Here is an 18,353-nt window from a genome sequence, read left to right on the forward strand (position 1 = left end):
TGGAGTGCAATTGTTTTGCCCCTGAGATTTTGAATGGTTAAGATTTTCTGTAAGATGATATAGAAGTAGTAAATAGAGCACTGGTGCCCTCCAGTGGTGTAACTTGTTATTATTTTTGCTCTTGTGCAGTGAAAATGCTTGCCAATGCAGTGTGAACTTATGGTCCTTTCACTGTGCAGAAGGTGGCGACAGTGTGTGAATGCTGGAATTGTGATAAGGCAAGAAGAATACAAGGAGCTTGATAAATTGGCAAAAGTAAATTCCTTAGGCTGTGCTGCTATGTACATGTTAAGTGCTCAACTTTTTGACTTATGTTGCATAGACTGGTCACCATTTATTTCCTCTAACTGGGCTGTTCATTGCCACAACTAAAATTAATACTGGTCCCGGCCTTATTTAGCATATATTTCCAACAGACGCCACTGGTTAATGATCAAGAGGTGGTCACTGGCTAGATTTTAGTATAAGAGTGCGGAGGGCAATTGTTTTAAAAAAAAAACTTGATTTCTATAGCCCCTTTCATGATCATTGACTGTAAAATGCTTTGAAACATCCAAGTGTAGTCACTGTTGTGATTTGGAAAAACATAGCTAATTTGTGCACAGCAAGCTTTCACAAACAGTGGTTCATTATGACTGTGTAATCTGGTTTTGTGATATTGATTGAGGATTAAATATTGGCCAGGGCATCAAGCTTGCTCTTGGAAATAGTGATGCGGGATCTTTTACTTCTACCTGAGAGAACAGATGGGGCCTTGGCAACACATCTCACAGAGCTGCACTCACTTAGTACTGCATGGGAATGTCAGTTTCATTTTTATGCTCAAGATGTGGAGTGGGACTTGAACCCATAGCCTTCCAACTCTGAGGTGATAGTGCTACCAACTGACCCACTGCTAATTCTAGCATCCCTACTGTATCACTAGATAAAATCAGTTGACATTTATTTGGGACTATTGGAAGCCTGTATCTGTGGACATCGAACGAGGACAACATTGTTTCTCGCACCTATTCAGACATAGAACCACAGATGAACCTTGGCCAATTGGAGAGGAAGGGAATAGTGGCAGGATCACAACCTCAGACTGGACTATGAGGTACTGTTCTGTTATGGCCTGGAATGGTGTCGCAGGTTGGGAAGGCAGATTTCCTAGTTTATGGTTTGATTTATTTTCTGGGTTGAGCTTATTTGAAATAGTACCTAGGTGCTACAACTTTGGACCACCTTGTTATTTTCTATTGAGGTGGACTTCCCATTGTGGCAATGCCAAAGCAGATTAGCTACATGAAAAACCTGGGATTCTATGCATGGATTGGATCCCACGGCCTATGTTAATTAATTTTGTGAACTATATTTATTCAGGGAATAAAGTTGTGATGGCATCAAAGGTTCTGCCCAGCCACAAACTAGATCCAGAGACCCTGCTCTACTGTGCAGCAAGTGCAAGCATTGACATCCTGAACCAAGGAAACTTATGTTCTTAAAGAAATAAAGAGCAAACCTGCATTTATATAGTGCCCTTTATGACCTCACGATATCCCAAGTATCTTACAGCCTTGATGTGTAATCACTGGCTGCCATATGCCCTACACTATCACAAGCTACCCATGGCATTGTCCCATAAACAAAGTGAAACAATCTGTTTTGATGACACAAAGATTGGGTGGGTGGTTAACAGTGAGATTAAATGTCTTGGAGCTACAGAAAGATATAGACGGGATGGTCAAATAATTGGCAGATGGAATTTAACCCTGAAAAGTGTGAGATGATACACTTTGGAAGGAGTAATTTGACAAGGAAGTATTCAATGAACAGCATGGCACTAGGAAGTTCTGAGGAACAAAGGTACCTTGGCGTGTGTGTCCATAGATCTCTGAAGGCAGAGGGGCATGTTAGTGGGGTGGTTGAAAAAGGCAAATGGGACACTTGCCTTTATCAATCGAGGCATAGATTACAAAAGCAGGGAGGTCATGATGCAGTTGTATAGAACTTTGGTGAGGCCATAGTTGGAGCACTGTGTGCAGTTCTGCAGGGGGTGCAGAGGAGATTCACCAGGATTTTTCCTGGGATGAGACATTTAAGTTATGAAGAGAGGTTGGATAGACTTGGGTTGTTTTCGTTGGAGCAGAGAAGATTGAGGGGGTGACCTGATCGAGGTGTACAAGATTATGAGGGGCATGGACAGGGAGCAGCTGTTCCCCTTAGTTGAAGGGTCAGTGACAAGGGGGAATAAGTTCAAGGTGAGGGGCAGGAGGTTTAGGGGGGAATGTGAGGAAAAACTTTTTTACCCAGAGCGTGATGACCGTCTGGAATGCACTGCCTGGCATGGTGGTGGAGGCGGGTTGCCTCACATCCTTTAAAAAGTACCTGGATGAGCACTTGGCACAACATAACATTCAAAGCTATGGGACAAGTGCTGGTAAATGGGATTAAGTAGGTAGGTCAGGTGTTTCTCACGTGTCAGACCTGATGGGCCGAAGGGCCTCTTCTGTACTGTGATTCTGTGTTCATTGAGTGACTCATCACCAAGGAGAGAGCTCACCTATTTTTCAATAGACATTGTCGTGGGATCTTTTACAGCCTCCTGAGAGGGCAGAGTGGGCCTTGGATCTGAAGCACGGCAAACCTAACAGTGCAATGTTTGTTCAGTGCTGTGCTGAACTTATAACTTAATAAAACACCCCAAAGCACTTGGAGCTTTATTAAACAACATTGGACACTGCCACATCAGGTGATTTTAGGGAAGATGACTAAAATCTTGCCCTAAGAAGCTTTGAAGTAGTGTTTTAAAGGAGGAAAGTGAACTAGAGAGATGAGGCTTAAGGAGGGAATGCCAGAACTTAATACCTTGATAGCTGAAGGTAAAGCTGTGAATGATGGAGCGAATAAAATCAGGGATGCTCAAGAGGCCAGAATTGGAGATGTGTAGATATCTCTGAGGGCTGTGGGGTAAGAGCAATTACATTATGGAGGGGTGAGGCCATGGGTGGATTTGAATACAAGGATGGGAAATTTAAAATTGAGGCGTTGAATAACCAGGCTCCAGTAAAGGTCAGCAAGCAGGGGTGGTGGGTGAATGGGACTTGCTGTGAGTTAGGAGATAGGCAGCAGAGTTTTGCATGACTTCAGGTTTACAGAGGAGATAACATGGGAGCCCAGCCTTTAAGTGTGTTGGATAATCAAGTCTAGAAGTAACAGTTATGGATGAGGGTGTTAGCAGCAGATGAACTGAGGCAGGGGCTAAATTGGGAGATGTTACAAAGGTGTAAATATATGCCTCGGAGACTTAGCCTACAGCAAGCATCTCAAAGCACTGGAGAAATACAAGCAGTGGTGCCTTCGCAAGATTCTCCAAATCACTTGGCAAGAAAGGTGGTCCAAAAGCAGCATTTTCTCCCTTGCCAACTTGCCCAACATCAAGGCACTAATCACCCAAAACCAGTTCTGCTGGATAGGACAGGTTGTTCATATGCCTGACACCAGACTTTCAAAGCGACTGCTCTCCTGCCCTTGATATACATCAATGACTTAGACCTTGGTGTACGGCACACCACTTTGAAATTTGGAAGCATTGTGAACAGTGAAGCTGATAGTGTGGAACTTCAATAAGTCATAAACAAGTTGGTGGAATGGGTGGACAAGCGAAGTTCAATGTAGAGAAATGTGAAGTGATTTATTTTGGTATGACAAACAGGGAGAGACAACATAAAATAAAGGATACAACCCTGAAGGGGATGCAAGAGCAGAGGGTGTATATGTGCATAAGTCATTTAAAGTGTTAGGACAGGTTGAGAATGTGCTTAACAAAAGTATACAGTATCCCAGGCTTATTAATAGAGGCATAGAGTACAAGAGCAAGGAGGTTATGTTGAATTTGTATAATGCACTAGCTAGATCTGAGCTGGAGTACTGCATCCAGTTCTGGGCACCACACTTTAGGAACGATGTGAAGACTTTAGACAGAGTGGCATGCCCTCCTGCACTCATTGAACCAGGGTTCAGCACCTGGTATACCTAGAAATGAGGTGTCAACGTGGGGAAGCAACAACGCAGGACTACTTACATATCAAACAGTGGAAGCAGCATGCGATTGATAGAGCTAAACGATCCCATAACCAGCTAATCAGATCAAAGCGCTGCACTCCTGCATATCCAGTTGTGAATGTGGCGAGCAATTAAAAAACGAACAGGAGGAGGAGATTCCACTAATCTCCCCATCCTCGATGATGGGGGAGCCCAGCACATCAGTGCAAAAGACAAGGTTGAAGCATTTGCAACCATATTCAGCCAGAAGTGCTGAGTAGATGATCTATCTCAGCCTCCTCCTGAGATTCCCCAGCATTACAGATGACAATCTTCAGCCAATTCAATTCACTACATGTGATATCAAGAAACAGCTGAAGGCAGTGGGTACTGCAAAGGCTATGGGCCCTGGCAATAGCACTGAAGACTTCTGCTCCAGAACTACCTGCCCTCCCTAGCCAAGCTGTTTCAGTACAACCACAGCACTGGCATACACCCAGTGTGGAAAATTGCCCAGGTACGGTCCTGCCCACAAAAAGCAGAACAAATCCAATCCGACCACTTACCACCCCATCAGCCTCCTCTCTCAACAGCAAAGTGATGGAACTTTCGACATCTATCAAGCTGCACTTACACAGCAATAACCTCCTTGATGCTCAGTTTGGGTTCTGCCACGGTGGCTCGGCTCCTGAGCTCATTACATTCTTGGTACAAACATGGACAAGAGAGCTGAACTCCAGTGGAGGTGAAAGTGACTGCCCTTGACGTCAAGGCAGCATTTGACTGAGGGCATCTAAAGAGTCCTGGCAACCTTGAAGTTAATGGGAATTGGGGAAAACTCTCCATTGATTGAAGATGGCAGATAGAATTTAACCCTGAAAAGTGAGAGGTGATATACTTTGGAAGGAGTAATTTGACAAAGAAGTATTCAATGAACGGCATGGCACTAGGAAGTTCTGAGGCACAAAGGGACCTTGGCATGTGTGTCCATAGATCTCTGAAGGCAGAGGGACATGTTAGTGGGGTGGTGAAAAAGGCATATGGGACACTTGCCTTTATCAATCGAGACATAGATTACAAAAGTAGGGAGGTCATGCTGGAGTTGTATAGAACCTTGGTGAGACTGCAGCTGGAGTACTGCGTGCAGTTCTGGTCGCCACATTACAGGAAGGATGTGATTGCACTGGAGGGGGTGCAGAGGAGATTCACCAAGATTTTTCCTGGGGTGAAACATTTAAGTTATGAAGAGAGGTTGGATAGACTTGGTTGTTTTCGTTGGAGCAGAGAAGACTGAGGGGCGACCTGATCGAGGTGTACAAGTTTATGAGGGGCATGGACAGGGTGGATAGGGAGCAGCTGTTCCCCTTAGTTGAAGGGTCAGTCACAAGGGGGAATAAGTTCAAGGTAAGGGGCAGGAGGTTTAGGGAGAATGTGAGGAAAATCTTTTTACCCAGCGGGTGTTGACCGTCTGGATAGGGAGCAGCTGTTCCCCTTAGTTGAAGGGTCAGTCACAAGGGGGAATAAGTTCAAGGTGAGGGGCAGGAGGTTTAAGGAGAATGTGAGGAAAAACTTTTTACCCAGCGGGTGTTGACCGTCTGGAATGTACTGCCTGGCAGGGTGGTGGAGGCCTGGATGAGCGCTTGGCACGACATAACGTTCAAGGCTATGGGCCAAGTGCTAGTAAATGGCATTAGGTAGGTAGGTCAGGTGTTTCTTACAATGTCAGTGAAGACTTGAAGGGCCGAAGTGCCTCTTTTGCACTGTGATTCTGTGAAGTCATACCTAGCATAAAGGAAGATGGTTGTGATTGTTAATGCCCATTATCTCAGCCCCAGGATATCCCTGAAATGAATTTCTCAGGATAGTCCCTGAGGCCCAGCCATCTTCAGCTGCTTTATCAGTGACCATAAGGCCATAAGTTGTGATGGTCGCTGATGACTGCATAATGTTATGCACCATTCGTAGCTCCTCAGGTACTGAAGCAGCCTGTGTCCATTTGCAGCAAGACCTGGACAACATTCAGGCTTGAGCTGATGAGTGCCAAGTAACATTCATGCCAAACAAGTGCCAGAAGCTGATCATCTCCAACAAGAGAGAATCTAATCACCTCTCCTTGACATTCAACAGCATTACCATTGCTGTCTCACATGGAGTTCCCATTGACCAGAAACTGAACTGGACTAGCCATATAAATACTGTGGCCACAAAAGCAGGTCCGAGGCTGGGAATTCTGTGGTGAGAAACTCACCACCTGGCTCCTCAAAGCTTGTCCACCAACTATAAGGCATTAGTCAGGAGTGTAATGGTATACCCTCCATTTGCCTGGGTGAGTGCGGCTCCAACAACACTCAATAAGCTCAACACCATCCAGGACAAAGCGGTGCGCTTGATTGGCACCCAATCTACCAACTTAACCATTCACTCCCCCCACCACTGTTTCGCTGTGGCACACCTGTGTATAAGGTGCCCTGCAGCAACTCATCAAAGCTCCTTCGACAGCATTTTCCAAACCTGCGACTTGTATCACCTACAAGGGCCAGGCAGCAGAAGCCTGGGTCCACCACCACCACCTGGAAGGTCTCCTCCAAGCCACATCATCCTGACTTGGAACTATATCGCCATTCCTTCACTGTCGCTGGATCAAAAGCTTGGAACTCCCTTCCTAGCAGGACTGTAGTTGTGGTTGCACAACTTGGAAAATGCCAGCTATGCCCGCATCCCATGAAAGAATTTTTTAAAAATTGTGAAACTTTGTTGGGAACATGCAGAGGCAAAGTCAAGGCATCAGCGAGAGCACACAAAACTTCCCACAACTCATGCACCCAACTCTCCAAGCGCCATCTGCTGTGACAGATTGTAAATCATGCATTGGACTTAACCATCTCAAAACCCACAGAACCAGAGTGGAGCAAGTCATTTTCAATCCTGAGGGACTGCCTCAGGAAGAGGAGAAGGATATTCAATAATGGAGCATCTACTGCCCCCTGGGGTAGAGAATTCTGAAGATTTCCGAACCTTTGAGTGAAGAAATGCATTTATTTAAAACTTCATTCTAATCAGATTAATGTTGTGGTTATGACTTTTATGTGATCCCTTTGCATTTGAATCATTACAAGTGTGTGTAAATTAATTGGAAATTCTACCCACTTCAGCCCTCACTGAACTTCGTTTGGGATCTTAAACTGGTGCTTCACAAGTAACCAATCATACCTACGTTTTGAAACACTTTGTACATTATAGTTTCTTAAACTATATACTAATTAGAAATAGTTTGTGAGTTAATGAACTGCAGATCTGTTTTGTGGCACATCTCTGATTCCATTTAGCAATTTGATAGGCCAGTGGACTCGAATGGAATTTTCAGCCAAGACCATTTTCCAATTTAATTTGACTAAGAAATTGTTCCATCATTTTATCCACGAACTCACATGTCAGAATTCAAATGTGGTGTCCCCTTTGTTGCTGCTTGGAGTGTCTTGAGTCATTTTATGTTTACTACAAAGTGATTTAGACACTCTTTATAATTAATTGCTTCCTGTGATGTGGTAGTCTTGCCTTGGGTCCTCACATGATGTAAACATCATATACTTTCTGAATACAGTTTAGTTTTAACTGCAGCACACAATACTACTGGCAGATCACTGTTGGGATATTATAGCTTCAACACAAGAACCTCCCTTTCTAATTGTGTAGTTTTGTGTGGCAGATGCAGGTTGAAGATCGATCCCCATGTAGGAGCTTCATTATTTGTGTGCACCTCCAATAGACCAGAGTTCCACCCATTCTTTACCATTGCGTGTCTGTCAAATAAACCACAAGCCCTCAAGATAAATCCATGAAAACTGATTAAGCCACATTTGTAATAAATGATTGCATTTTTGTTTCGGGCCAAAATGAATGTATCCTGGGATTTTGTAAGACAACAAAAGGAAGTTACATGTAGAGCTGCTGATTTGCTTTGTAATGGCAATTTTTAGTTTTATGTTTAGCACAAAGTTTACCCAAAAGTGTCAAATTTGGTCATACTTCATTTTGTGGAGGGTGCACATAATTTGAGGAGTAAAAATAACCTTTAAACTGAGTAATATGTTTCCGGATTTTCAACCATTTTCCCACAAAGCATTTTGGACGTCGGTTGCATTGAAGCCGTGCATTTGCATAGATTTAAAATTATTCTTCATCATAATCTGTAGCCGCTGAAACAAAATGAAATCATATGTGTATGAACCAAGCATCAAAGAAATGTTCCACAATCACAGGGTACAACAGGTAATTTGCTATCTGACTTGAGCTCCTACAAACAACTGTTACCATTGGGATGACCTGATTCATTTGATGCCAGCATGGGATGACTGCTGAGAATCCAGGTATTTTAATGGGAATGGTGGATTTGTTGACAAGTCCACTGGTTAATCTCTGAGCTGAAAGGAAATTAGAGGGTTAGCTCCATCCCCCATTTCCTATGTGTAGTTCACTCAAAACCTTAAACATGTTCATCCCTGATCCTGGAATTGAACTTCCTCAAATTCTCAGACTGCCTGCAGCAACTTGTATTGCATGTTATAAAATCTCTCAATTTCCTTACAGCCCACAATTACAGGTGTTTGTGTCCTTTGGGAATTATAGGGGCCCTTGTACAGGATCCACATTGCAGATTTGACAACTAAGCATGAACTTGGAAAATCACAACATAGAATGTTATCTATCCTCCCGTCCTATTCATGAGATTGACTTGTAGCTCTAGAGCTAAAATATAATTCACCCAGATCATCATTTGGAAGCATCACAGGTGGTTTCTCAGTTCCAATTTCACAGCTACCAGTTCAAATCTCAGTTCCAATTTCACAACTACCAGTACAAAGAATTGACCTCTTAGCACCCAGAGTTTTCATAGACTACCTAAATACTTAGGTGCATCTCAGGATGTAGTTTCTCTATATCTGAATCTTGATTGACTTCTCGAAGTTGTTTGGTATATATTTCAGAGCTTTGCAACAGGCATTTATTTGTCCAGAATTTAATAGCTGATTCTGAGAAGTCTCAGCTACATCCCAGCAAAGAACTAACTTGGAATATTGTTTGAAACTACCCATCCGAGCATGTTTCTCTCTAAGCCAGTTTGACGTGCTTACTCTTCCACAATAAGGGTCACAGAATCTAGTGAAAAGATGGATGCTTGACTTAACTATTTGTCAGGTTGAAGTTTATCCCAGTTTTTTCTCTGCATAATTGGACACATTGGAGATGCAGTGTTTGGTGTGTAATGCACCTATTGACATTTGTTGCTGATGAATTTGTCTTTTTGAAATTGCTGTTGAAAAGGAGCCACTGAGCCTAAAACTAGTGGAACTGGTAAATGCTCGTTAATGCCACTTATTACTGCTGCTCTGTATAGACCACTGGTTTGTTCTCTTGAATATTTTTTGTTGTCGTCTTCATTTACTTAAAAACTTTCTTTTAAACTTGCATGGACTGTTTGGCTTCACTTGTTTTTACTTTTGAGCAAAGCAACATTTCATTGAGTTGGGACAGAGAATAATTAATTTGAATGAATGTAAATAATAAATCTCAATATGTGTGCTATCTTGGACATTCCACTTTCTCTTTCTTTCCTGTCCTACACAATAAACGCAATTTTGACCTATCACTGTGTACACGGTCACTAATAACCACTTAGTTTATTGAATTTTTGTACATAGCCCTGCTTAATATCCTGAGATTCAGGAAGGGCCTTTAAGTCCAAATTTAAAGTGTGAATCTTCAGTGTGATATATTTGAAACAACTTAAGCCAAGTATGGGATTTGATTTGCTTTTGCTGTGAATGTGGTATAAGTCACAACCAAAACCACATAAAGCAGAACTTGTATAAATGTTCCTTTATCATTTGTATGGATTTCACTTGACCACAAGTACAATTACAGGCTGTGAAATGGCTCCATTAAATGACTTGTTAAATTGTTTTTACTGATTACAGAACATTTTAATTGGGATGATTACTTGAAAGAAAATGGAGAAGTCCCTGCTCCTTCACATTGTTTTAAACAGGTATGTAACCACAGAAACTGAATTTGGAACTGCATACTGTTTTCCTCGATTCCATTGTAACAAGTTTCTGATGGCCCTGTGCATAGTATTAGGGAACAAAGTCATGGTTGGTTTGAATGACAAGAATAGTACTGCTGAGTATTTGAGCCGAACTGATTTCACTCCATGCGTCTTTATTGACAGATCACTGGAATAGAGCCAGGCCAGGAACACATCCTAGGGATACCATATAATGTCTTTTTGATAACTTCGACGATAGCAATTGTGCCAGAAACTTCCTAGGCAGCACCGGCATATGTAATCTTTCTTCCCCCACAGTATGAAGTTCTGAGTTTGCTTTGAGAGTTAGGATAAATGGGTCATTTTCAGGTTGGCAAACTGTAACTAATGGAGTGCTACAGGGATTGTTGCTGGGGGCCTCGACTCTTTATGATCTACATTGATGATTTCAGTAAAGAGACTGACTGACTGTATTGTAGCCAAATTCATGCAAACTCACGACCGGGCCTAAGGCCATCACTTTCAGCCCTGAAAAGCGCCCAGTCTACCTCAGATTACTCTGGAAGGACAAGGTATCTCAAAAATTTGAGCAACAGGTGAAGCTAGCTGTTTCATGTTGCTACTATGCAGTAGCAACACAAGTGGTATTCACCACTAACAGGCCAAAAAGACGTTTGGCCTATCGCACAAATGAGTAATGTGATATATGAATTTCAGTGCCAGTGTGATGCTAGGTATGTAGGCAGTACATCCCTAAGATAGGTGGATCATATCAAACTGCATGTCCCTGTCGCTGTTCGCAACGGGTAAAGTACAGACCATATCCAACCAACCTGTGCTTGCAAACTCAAAACAGTGTCCAAAATTAGATGAGATTCCGTGATTGGACAACATTTGCTAAATAATCCTCTCTGCTAAGAATTACGCTGACAACCAATCTAAGATTGTCAGTTGGGCTTGCAGTGTAGCGCATTTTATATATGTATTATATATCTGTATAAATTCATTGGTATTAACTGGGTTGCTCTTCAAGAGCACCAACACTGTATCAATGGGTTGAATGGCTGCCTGTGCTGTGCTACTCTATACAGTATTGCTGCGGATGACTGAAGAATAAAGGTCACACTTTTATCATTGCTCAAAAAAAAAAGAGACATGTCGAAGCTTTTCATCTTGTACTTAGGACTCTTCGCAAGAGTACCAAGAAACGAGAACAACAATTTCTATAGTATAAAAGAATGTTGGTTGGTTAGCAAGTGGACTCTGATTGGGCAAAGGGTTGCCATGGAGAATGCACCAGTTGATTGTGACTGATAATTAACCGCCAGCATTGTTTAAAATTTAAACCAGGCACCTTGACCCTGATTGGTCAAGGCATTGCCCTGAGGAATGGGTCAGTGGACGGCTGTCACTTATTTTGTTTAGCTGAAATATTTGCAATATGTGTACATGTTCTTTCTGTCTGCAAAGAACAGGACCCTGTGTATTGATATATGTAGCTTCCAGTAAATTAAAATCAAGTTGAAGCCAAGATCAGTCATGATCCTATTGAATGGCAGAGCAGCTTCGATGGGCTGTATAGTCTACTCCTACTCCTTTTTCTTATGTTCTTATGTAAGGCAGGTGTTCACAAACATTTTGCTTCTGTGGCCCCCTTTCTGTGTTACAAACATTTTATGGATACTGCCGTAACACGGACTATTTTTTGCTTAAAAATTAGTTTTACAATTAAACATATATTTATTACTTTTGTTTTACTTAATGCGGAGCATGCTGCTGGTAATGAGCAACAGTCATGCTAAGACATGGAGTTTTACTCAACAAAAATAAGTAAAAAGTGAAAACCTATTAAGCGAAAAATCAAAAAAATGTGTGCAGAAACCAAGTCTGAAAAGGGAGTTAGTTAAACAAATGGTAGTGAATTGAACAACTGAAATATCAAAAATAATTCAGAGATTAAGTCCAAAGGGAAATGGGTAATGAGAAAGTAAAATAAAAGCTGCAAAAATTAATAAATGGTCAGAAATCATTAATTGAAAGTGGAAATTGCCTCCAGAGACCAAATCCAGATTGGTCGAAAGTCCAAACCAAAAAATGGGGAAGTGATAAACCAAAACATGCGGAAATTAATGAAAGAGAGGAAATGGTTATCCAAAAGCCAAAAATAATTTTCAGAAATGGGAAATGGTTAAACAAGTGGCTTCCTGGAAAAGGGTGCTGCCTAAAGTTACTTAATGATTTCCCCTTGCATGTTGCCCCTGATTAATTATTGCCACTGCTGGACATGTTTTAAGTTCTGAGTCTGATTTCCTCTGGGAGTTGCTTATTGGAATTCCTTATGCTATTTGACTGCATAAGTCTGATCAAGCAAGAGAAGGGGGTGAAATGGTGACCCGACTGCCAGGCCAGTTGTACTAGGGCTGATTTTTTGGTAATAACTCTGGGTCAGAACTTCAGATCTCCTCCAGACCAGCAGCAGCTTGCTGATCTGGGGAAGGCAGTAATGAGTCTGTGTGCTCGCAGCTTTGCTGGGCATTGGGACAACAGTTTTTAGCAGAGGACAGTTTCTCGACTGATAATTCTCTGGCCTGCAACTGTCTGCTTTGGGTGTGCTGTTTGGACCAGAGAAGCCAAAGGGGTACCAAATTATACTGGCTCAGATGCAAGGAAGTTGGATGGCAATCCTCAAAAGCTATCGAGGTGGACATATTAAAAAAAATATGGGGCTTACGGATGTCTTCTGCCAGTATATCAGTCATCTCGTCCTGGCGATTGATTTTCAGTTCTGGATTTGGCACTTCGTTTGGACAAACTTTTCTCCAGAGTTATAGTTGGTTTAGGGACTCTTGAGACCTTCTTGAAGACCCCCTGGATGTGAATCCATCTGAGGGCTTAGACCTTAATCAGGCATTCTGCAGTGGGGCAGTTGCTTTAAGTGTATTTCCAGTTAAAACTGGCTTTGAAATTTGTATATAGTGGCTTCTTATAGTACTATTATGCTAAGAAGGATTTTTTAATTCAATAAGTGTATTTACATTGTGCACTCACTTCCAGCCCAGAACTCCACCCACCAATGAGTTCAAAATTGACATGAAACTTGAGGCTCAGGACCCAAGAAACGTTACCTCAATTTGTATAGCTACTGTGGTTGGAATAACTGGAGCAAGGCTACGGTTACGGTTAGATGGGAGTGACAACAAAAACGACTTTTGGCGATTGGTTGATTCATCTGATATACAACCTATTGGGACTTGTGAGAAGAACAGTGGAATGCTGCAGCCTCCACTTGGTAAGATATAAAACTTCTACTTGAAAGATTGATCTATTCTTTTCAGACCTGTTAAATGTATATTTAATAAAACACCCAATGCATATGTAGGTACCAGCGCTATATGTGAAAAATTTGAAAAGGTTCTATTTTATGTGGGCCTGTGAACTTGGGTTAGGGAAATCACCAGGATGTAACCAAAAATATTGAGGTATTTACACATCCTGATTTTTGACAAAATTGAAGTAACAAATAACATCAAAATGGTATGATATGGGGAGCTCTAAACAAAACATCGATAACTTGAAAATGCCTTCCCTGGCAGAGGCTGTAAAAGATCTGGAAGTAATTATTCATGATACACTGAAAGCATCTAGTCAGGGTGATTAATTATTAATAAGAATGGGCACTGGAGTGCATCTGGTGAGCATCAGTTTACAAATCAGCACAAGTTACACTGTCTTTGTATAAATAAAAGTTGAGACCAGTTGTAGTATATGGCAAGAATTATTGGTGTGTCTACTCCAAAAAGGAAACACAGCTTAAAAAATGCTTCAGTATATGATGTAACTTAAAGGCACCAATAACTAAATTTATTTTTTGTGGGGAACAGAAGATTGGGGGAAAGGCATGATCTTTAAAATAATAAAAAATGTTAATAAGGGTGAAGTAAGCAACCTAACTTGGGCAATTAACATATGACTAGAGGACAAGAATAGAGCATTTACAAGTCTTAAAAGAGTATAGCAAATGAAGTCTCCTCCACTTTATACCATCGCTGCCTATTCTAGATAGCCACCTATACCGAATTTATGGTGCTAACTGTTTGCCAAATTGCAAATTAATATAAAAGCAAAAAACTGCGGATGATGGAAATCCAAAACAAAAACAAAAATAAAAATACCTGGAAAAACTCAGCAAGTCTGACAGCATCTGTGGAGAGGAATACAATTAATGTTTCGAGTCCATATGACTCTTCAACAGAACTAAGAAAAAATGGAAGAGAGCTGAAATATAAGCTGGTTTAAGGGGGGTGGGACAGGTAGAGCTGGATAGAGGGCCAGTGATAGGTGGAGATAACCAAAAGATGTCATAGACAAAAGGACAAAGAGGCGTTGACGGTGGTGATATTAGCTAAGAAATGTGCTAATAGGTGACATTAAAGGTAGGAAGCAGGACGAGCAAGGTACAGATAGCCCTAGTGGGGGTGGGGTGGGGGGAAGGGATTGAAATAGGCTAAAAGGTAGAAATAAAACAATACATGGAAATACATTTAAAAATAATGGAAATAGTTGGGAAAAGAAAAATATATATAAATTATTGGAAAAAGGGGGGGGATCGGAAAGAGGGTAGGGATGGAGAGTTCATGATCTTAAGTTGTTGAACTCAATATTCAGTCCGGAAGGCTGTAAAGTGCCTAGTCGGAAGATGAGGTACTGTTCCTCCAGATAAATTAATATGTCAGTTTTAAATCATATTTAGCATATTTAGCTTTGAGTTCAATATAAATTTTTCGATGACAAAGATGAGAATGCGAGCTCTACCTATTAACGCACCCGCTGACTACTCTGCTTATACAAATAGCATTTGCAGTAGCAACCCCCTCGCCACCAGTGCCCCAGAGCCTCTAGAACTCATGTAAGCCCTTCTTGCCAACTTATTGAGCTGCTCATATTCGCGAGGATCTTTGTCCCCATTTTTTCACACGGGCCAGCTTGATGCTTCCTTGAGGACCTGTGCTCCAGCTCTTACTTTAAGCTCCCAGGCCTTGACATTTTTGCAAAGACCTTCTTGGTTTCTGCGTCCACTGGTAAAATGAACAAATTGAATTGACAGCAAGGCACCCACTCTAACCAGTTGCCCCTCTATATGAATTAGATTTCCATTGAGGTTTTTGAATGAAGTTATTGAAAAGGGCAATTAAAAGTTTTGGAGATATTAACAATTTTGCTTTATTCTGTTACAGGTAAAGTAGTAAAAGATTTGTCATGCCTCTTAAATTATGGAATTAATAGGTCATGCCAGTGGGGATTGGGGATGAGTAATCCAGGTTAGATTTGTATTTTGGCTGAAGCGTAATTAATTGGTCCAATGGCCCTTTCGTATTCTCCTTTTTACTCTCTTTTCATTTCTCTATATTCACAACTTCATTTAGAGCGGCTGTGAGTTAAAGCCAGTACCTTTCTATGAAAAAACAAAAATACCTGGAAAAACTCAGCAGGTCTGACAGCATCTGCGGAGAGGAGTACAGTTAACGTTTCGAGTCCGAATGACCCTTCAACAGAACTAAGTAAAAATAGAAAAGAGGTGAAATATAAGCTGATTTAAAGGGGGATGGGTCAAGTAGAGCTGGATAAAGGGCCAGTGATAGGTGGAGATATCCAAAAGATGTCACAGACAAAAGGACAAAGAGGTGTTGAAGGTGGTGATATTATCTAAGGAATGTGTTAATTAAGGGTAGAAAGCAGGACGAGCAAGGTACAGATAGCTCTAGTGGGGGTGGCGTGGGGTGAAGGAATCGAAAAAGGCTAAAAGGTAGAGATAAAACAATGGATAGAAATACATTTAAAAATAATGGAAATAGGTGGGAAAAGAAAAATCTATATAAATTATTGGAAAAAAAAGGGGGGGAGAAATCGGAAAGGGGGTGGAGATGGAGAAGAGAGTTCATGATCTAAAATTGTTGAACTCAATATTCAGTCCGGAAGGCTGTAAAGTGCCTAGTCGGAAGATGAGGTGCTGTTCCTCCAGTTTGCGTTGAGCTTCACTGGAACAATGCAGCAAGCCAAGGTCGGACATGTGGACATGAGAGCAAGGTGGAGTGTTGAAATGGCAAGCGACAGGGAGGTGTGCGTAATGTTTGCGGACAGACCGAAAGTGTTCTGCAAAGCGGTCACCTGGTCTGCGTTTGGTCTCTCCAATGTAGAGGAAACCGCATTGGGAGCACGAGTGCAGTAGACAAAATTGAAGGTAGTGCATGTGAAATGCTTATATTTCACCTCTTTTCTATTTTTACTTAGTTCTGTTGAAGGGTCATTCGGACTTGAAACGTTATCTGTGTTCCTCTCCGCAGATGCTGGCAGATCTGAGTTTTTCCAGGTATTTTTGTTTTTGTTTTGGATTTCCAACATCCACAGTTTTTTGCTTTTACCTTTCTATGAAAATATTGGTTGGGAAAAATTCAAGAAAGCAGTTAGCTGATCCACTTTGTAATTATTTGTTAGAATGCTGGAAACAAGGATCTGTTTCTGGTTAGAACATTTCTGATTATTTTTTTCTTCTGTGTATATTGTAGCAAGACCAGGTATCTGGAATTTTTAAAGTGGTAATCATTATAGCTGTTGCTTCTTCAAATTTCCACTTGCTGTTTTAATTTGACAGCTTTCTGTTTGAAGAACTATCAAAGCACAGACAATTGTTGGGAGTGCATTGATTAAAAAAATCTGTAAAGAGAAGTAGATTGATATTTCAGAAATGATTTTAAGAACCTAAGCCCAAAACCAATAATCTGTCTTTTTTCTTTACAGACGTGAAATATTTGTGTATTAGTAACAATTTCTATTTTTGTTCAAGTTAGTTTGCTTTTGAAAGGGATTCATTTTTTTTGCTGTGTTACATGTGATAAGGCAAGCATACAGACTCTGTCTGGATTCATCTGTGACAGAAAAAGCTTCTTTCAACAAAAAGACCTTGAGCTGTTCTTCAGCTCACTCTCATGAAAGTATTTGTGCTGACTCTCTGTAGACCTGGTGAAGCTATGACAATGGACTACTTGCATGCCAAACAGCATAAGCAGCAAGTGATAGACAGGGCAAAGCGACCCCACAACCAATGGATCAGATCTAAGCTCTGCAGTCCTGCCACACCCAGTTGTGAATGGTTGTAGACAATTAAACAACTCATTGGAGGAGGAGGAGGCTCCAGAAATATCCCCATCCTCAATGATGGAGGAGCCCAGCATATCATTGCAAAAAATAAGGCTGAAGCTTTTGATACAATCTTCAGCCAAAAGTGCCGTGTGGATGATCCATCTCAGCCTCCTTCAGAGGTCCCTGGCATTACAGTTGCCAGTCTTCAGCCAATTCAATTCACTCCACGTGATATCAAGAAACGGCTGAAGGCACTGAATATTGCAAAGGCTATGGGCCCTGACCATATTCCAGCAATAGTACTGAAGACTGCTCCAGAACTTGCCACACCCTTAACCAAGTTGTCCCAGAACAGCTACAACACTGACATCTACTTGGCTGTGTGGAAAACTGCCCAGGTATGTCCTGTACAGAAAAAGCAGCACAAATCCAACCCAGCCAATTACCGTCCCATCAGTCTACTCTGGATCATTAGTAAAGTAATGGAAGGGGTCATCAACAGTGCTATTAAAGCAGCAGTTGCTTAGCAAAACCTGCTCACTGACATGCAGTTTGGGTTCTGCCAGGCCCACTCCTGACCTCATTACAGCCTTGGTTCAAACATGGACAAAAGAACTGAACTCACGAGGTGAGGGGAGAGTGACTGTGCTTGACATCAAGGACGCATTTAATGTGGCATTAAGGGGCCCTAGCAAAACTGGAGTCAATGGGAACTGGTGGGGGGGGGGGGGGGGGGGGGGGTGTGTGTGTGTGTGGTGTGGTGTTGGAGGTGGTGGAAAGAGAATCTCCACTGGGTGGAGTCATACCTAGCACAAAGGAAGATGGTTGTGGCTGTTGGAGGTCAGTCATCTCAGCTCCAGGACATCACCACAGGACTTCCTCAGGGTAGTGTCCTAGGCCTAACCATCCACAGCTGCTTCATCAATGACCATCCTTCTGTCATAAAGTCAGAAGCGGGGATGTTCATTGATGATTGCACGATGTTCAGCACCACTTGCAACGACTCAGATACTGAAGCAGTCCATGTTCAAAGGCAGCAAGACCTGGACAGTGTCCAGGCTTGGGATGACAAGTGGCAAGTAATGTTGGTGCCACACAAGCATCAGGCAATAACCATCTCCAACAAGAGAGAATCCAACCATCACCC

General features: G+C 41.8%; 1 protein-coding gene across 6 annotated transcripts in view; it reads left to right on the plus strand.

Annotated features, from left to right (window-relative positions):
* scml2 (Scm polycomb group protein like 2) overlaps nucleotides 1-18,353 on the plus strand; it is a 172,658-nt gene that overhangs the window by 69,368 nt on the left and 84,937 nt on the right. For all 6 annotated transcript variants that reach the window (XM_041211751.1, XM_041211752.1, XM_041211747.1 and 3 more), the window contains exons 4-5: nucleotides 9,999-10,069; nucleotides 13,124-13,358. In XM_041211751.1, coding sequence (XP_041067685.1) covers nucleotides 9,999-10,069; nucleotides 13,124-13,358 — 306 coding nt within the window. The remainder of the gene's footprint in view (nucleotides 1-9,998; nucleotides 10,070-13,123; nucleotides 13,359-18,353) is intronic.

This window comes from Carcharodon carcharias, chromosome 18, assembly GCF_017639515.1.
Source record: "Carcharodon carcharias isolate sCarCar2 chromosome 18, sCarCar2.pri, whole genome shotgun sequence".
NCBI lineage: Eukaryota > Metazoa > Chordata > Chondrichthyes > Lamniformes > Lamnidae > Carcharodon > Carcharodon carcharias.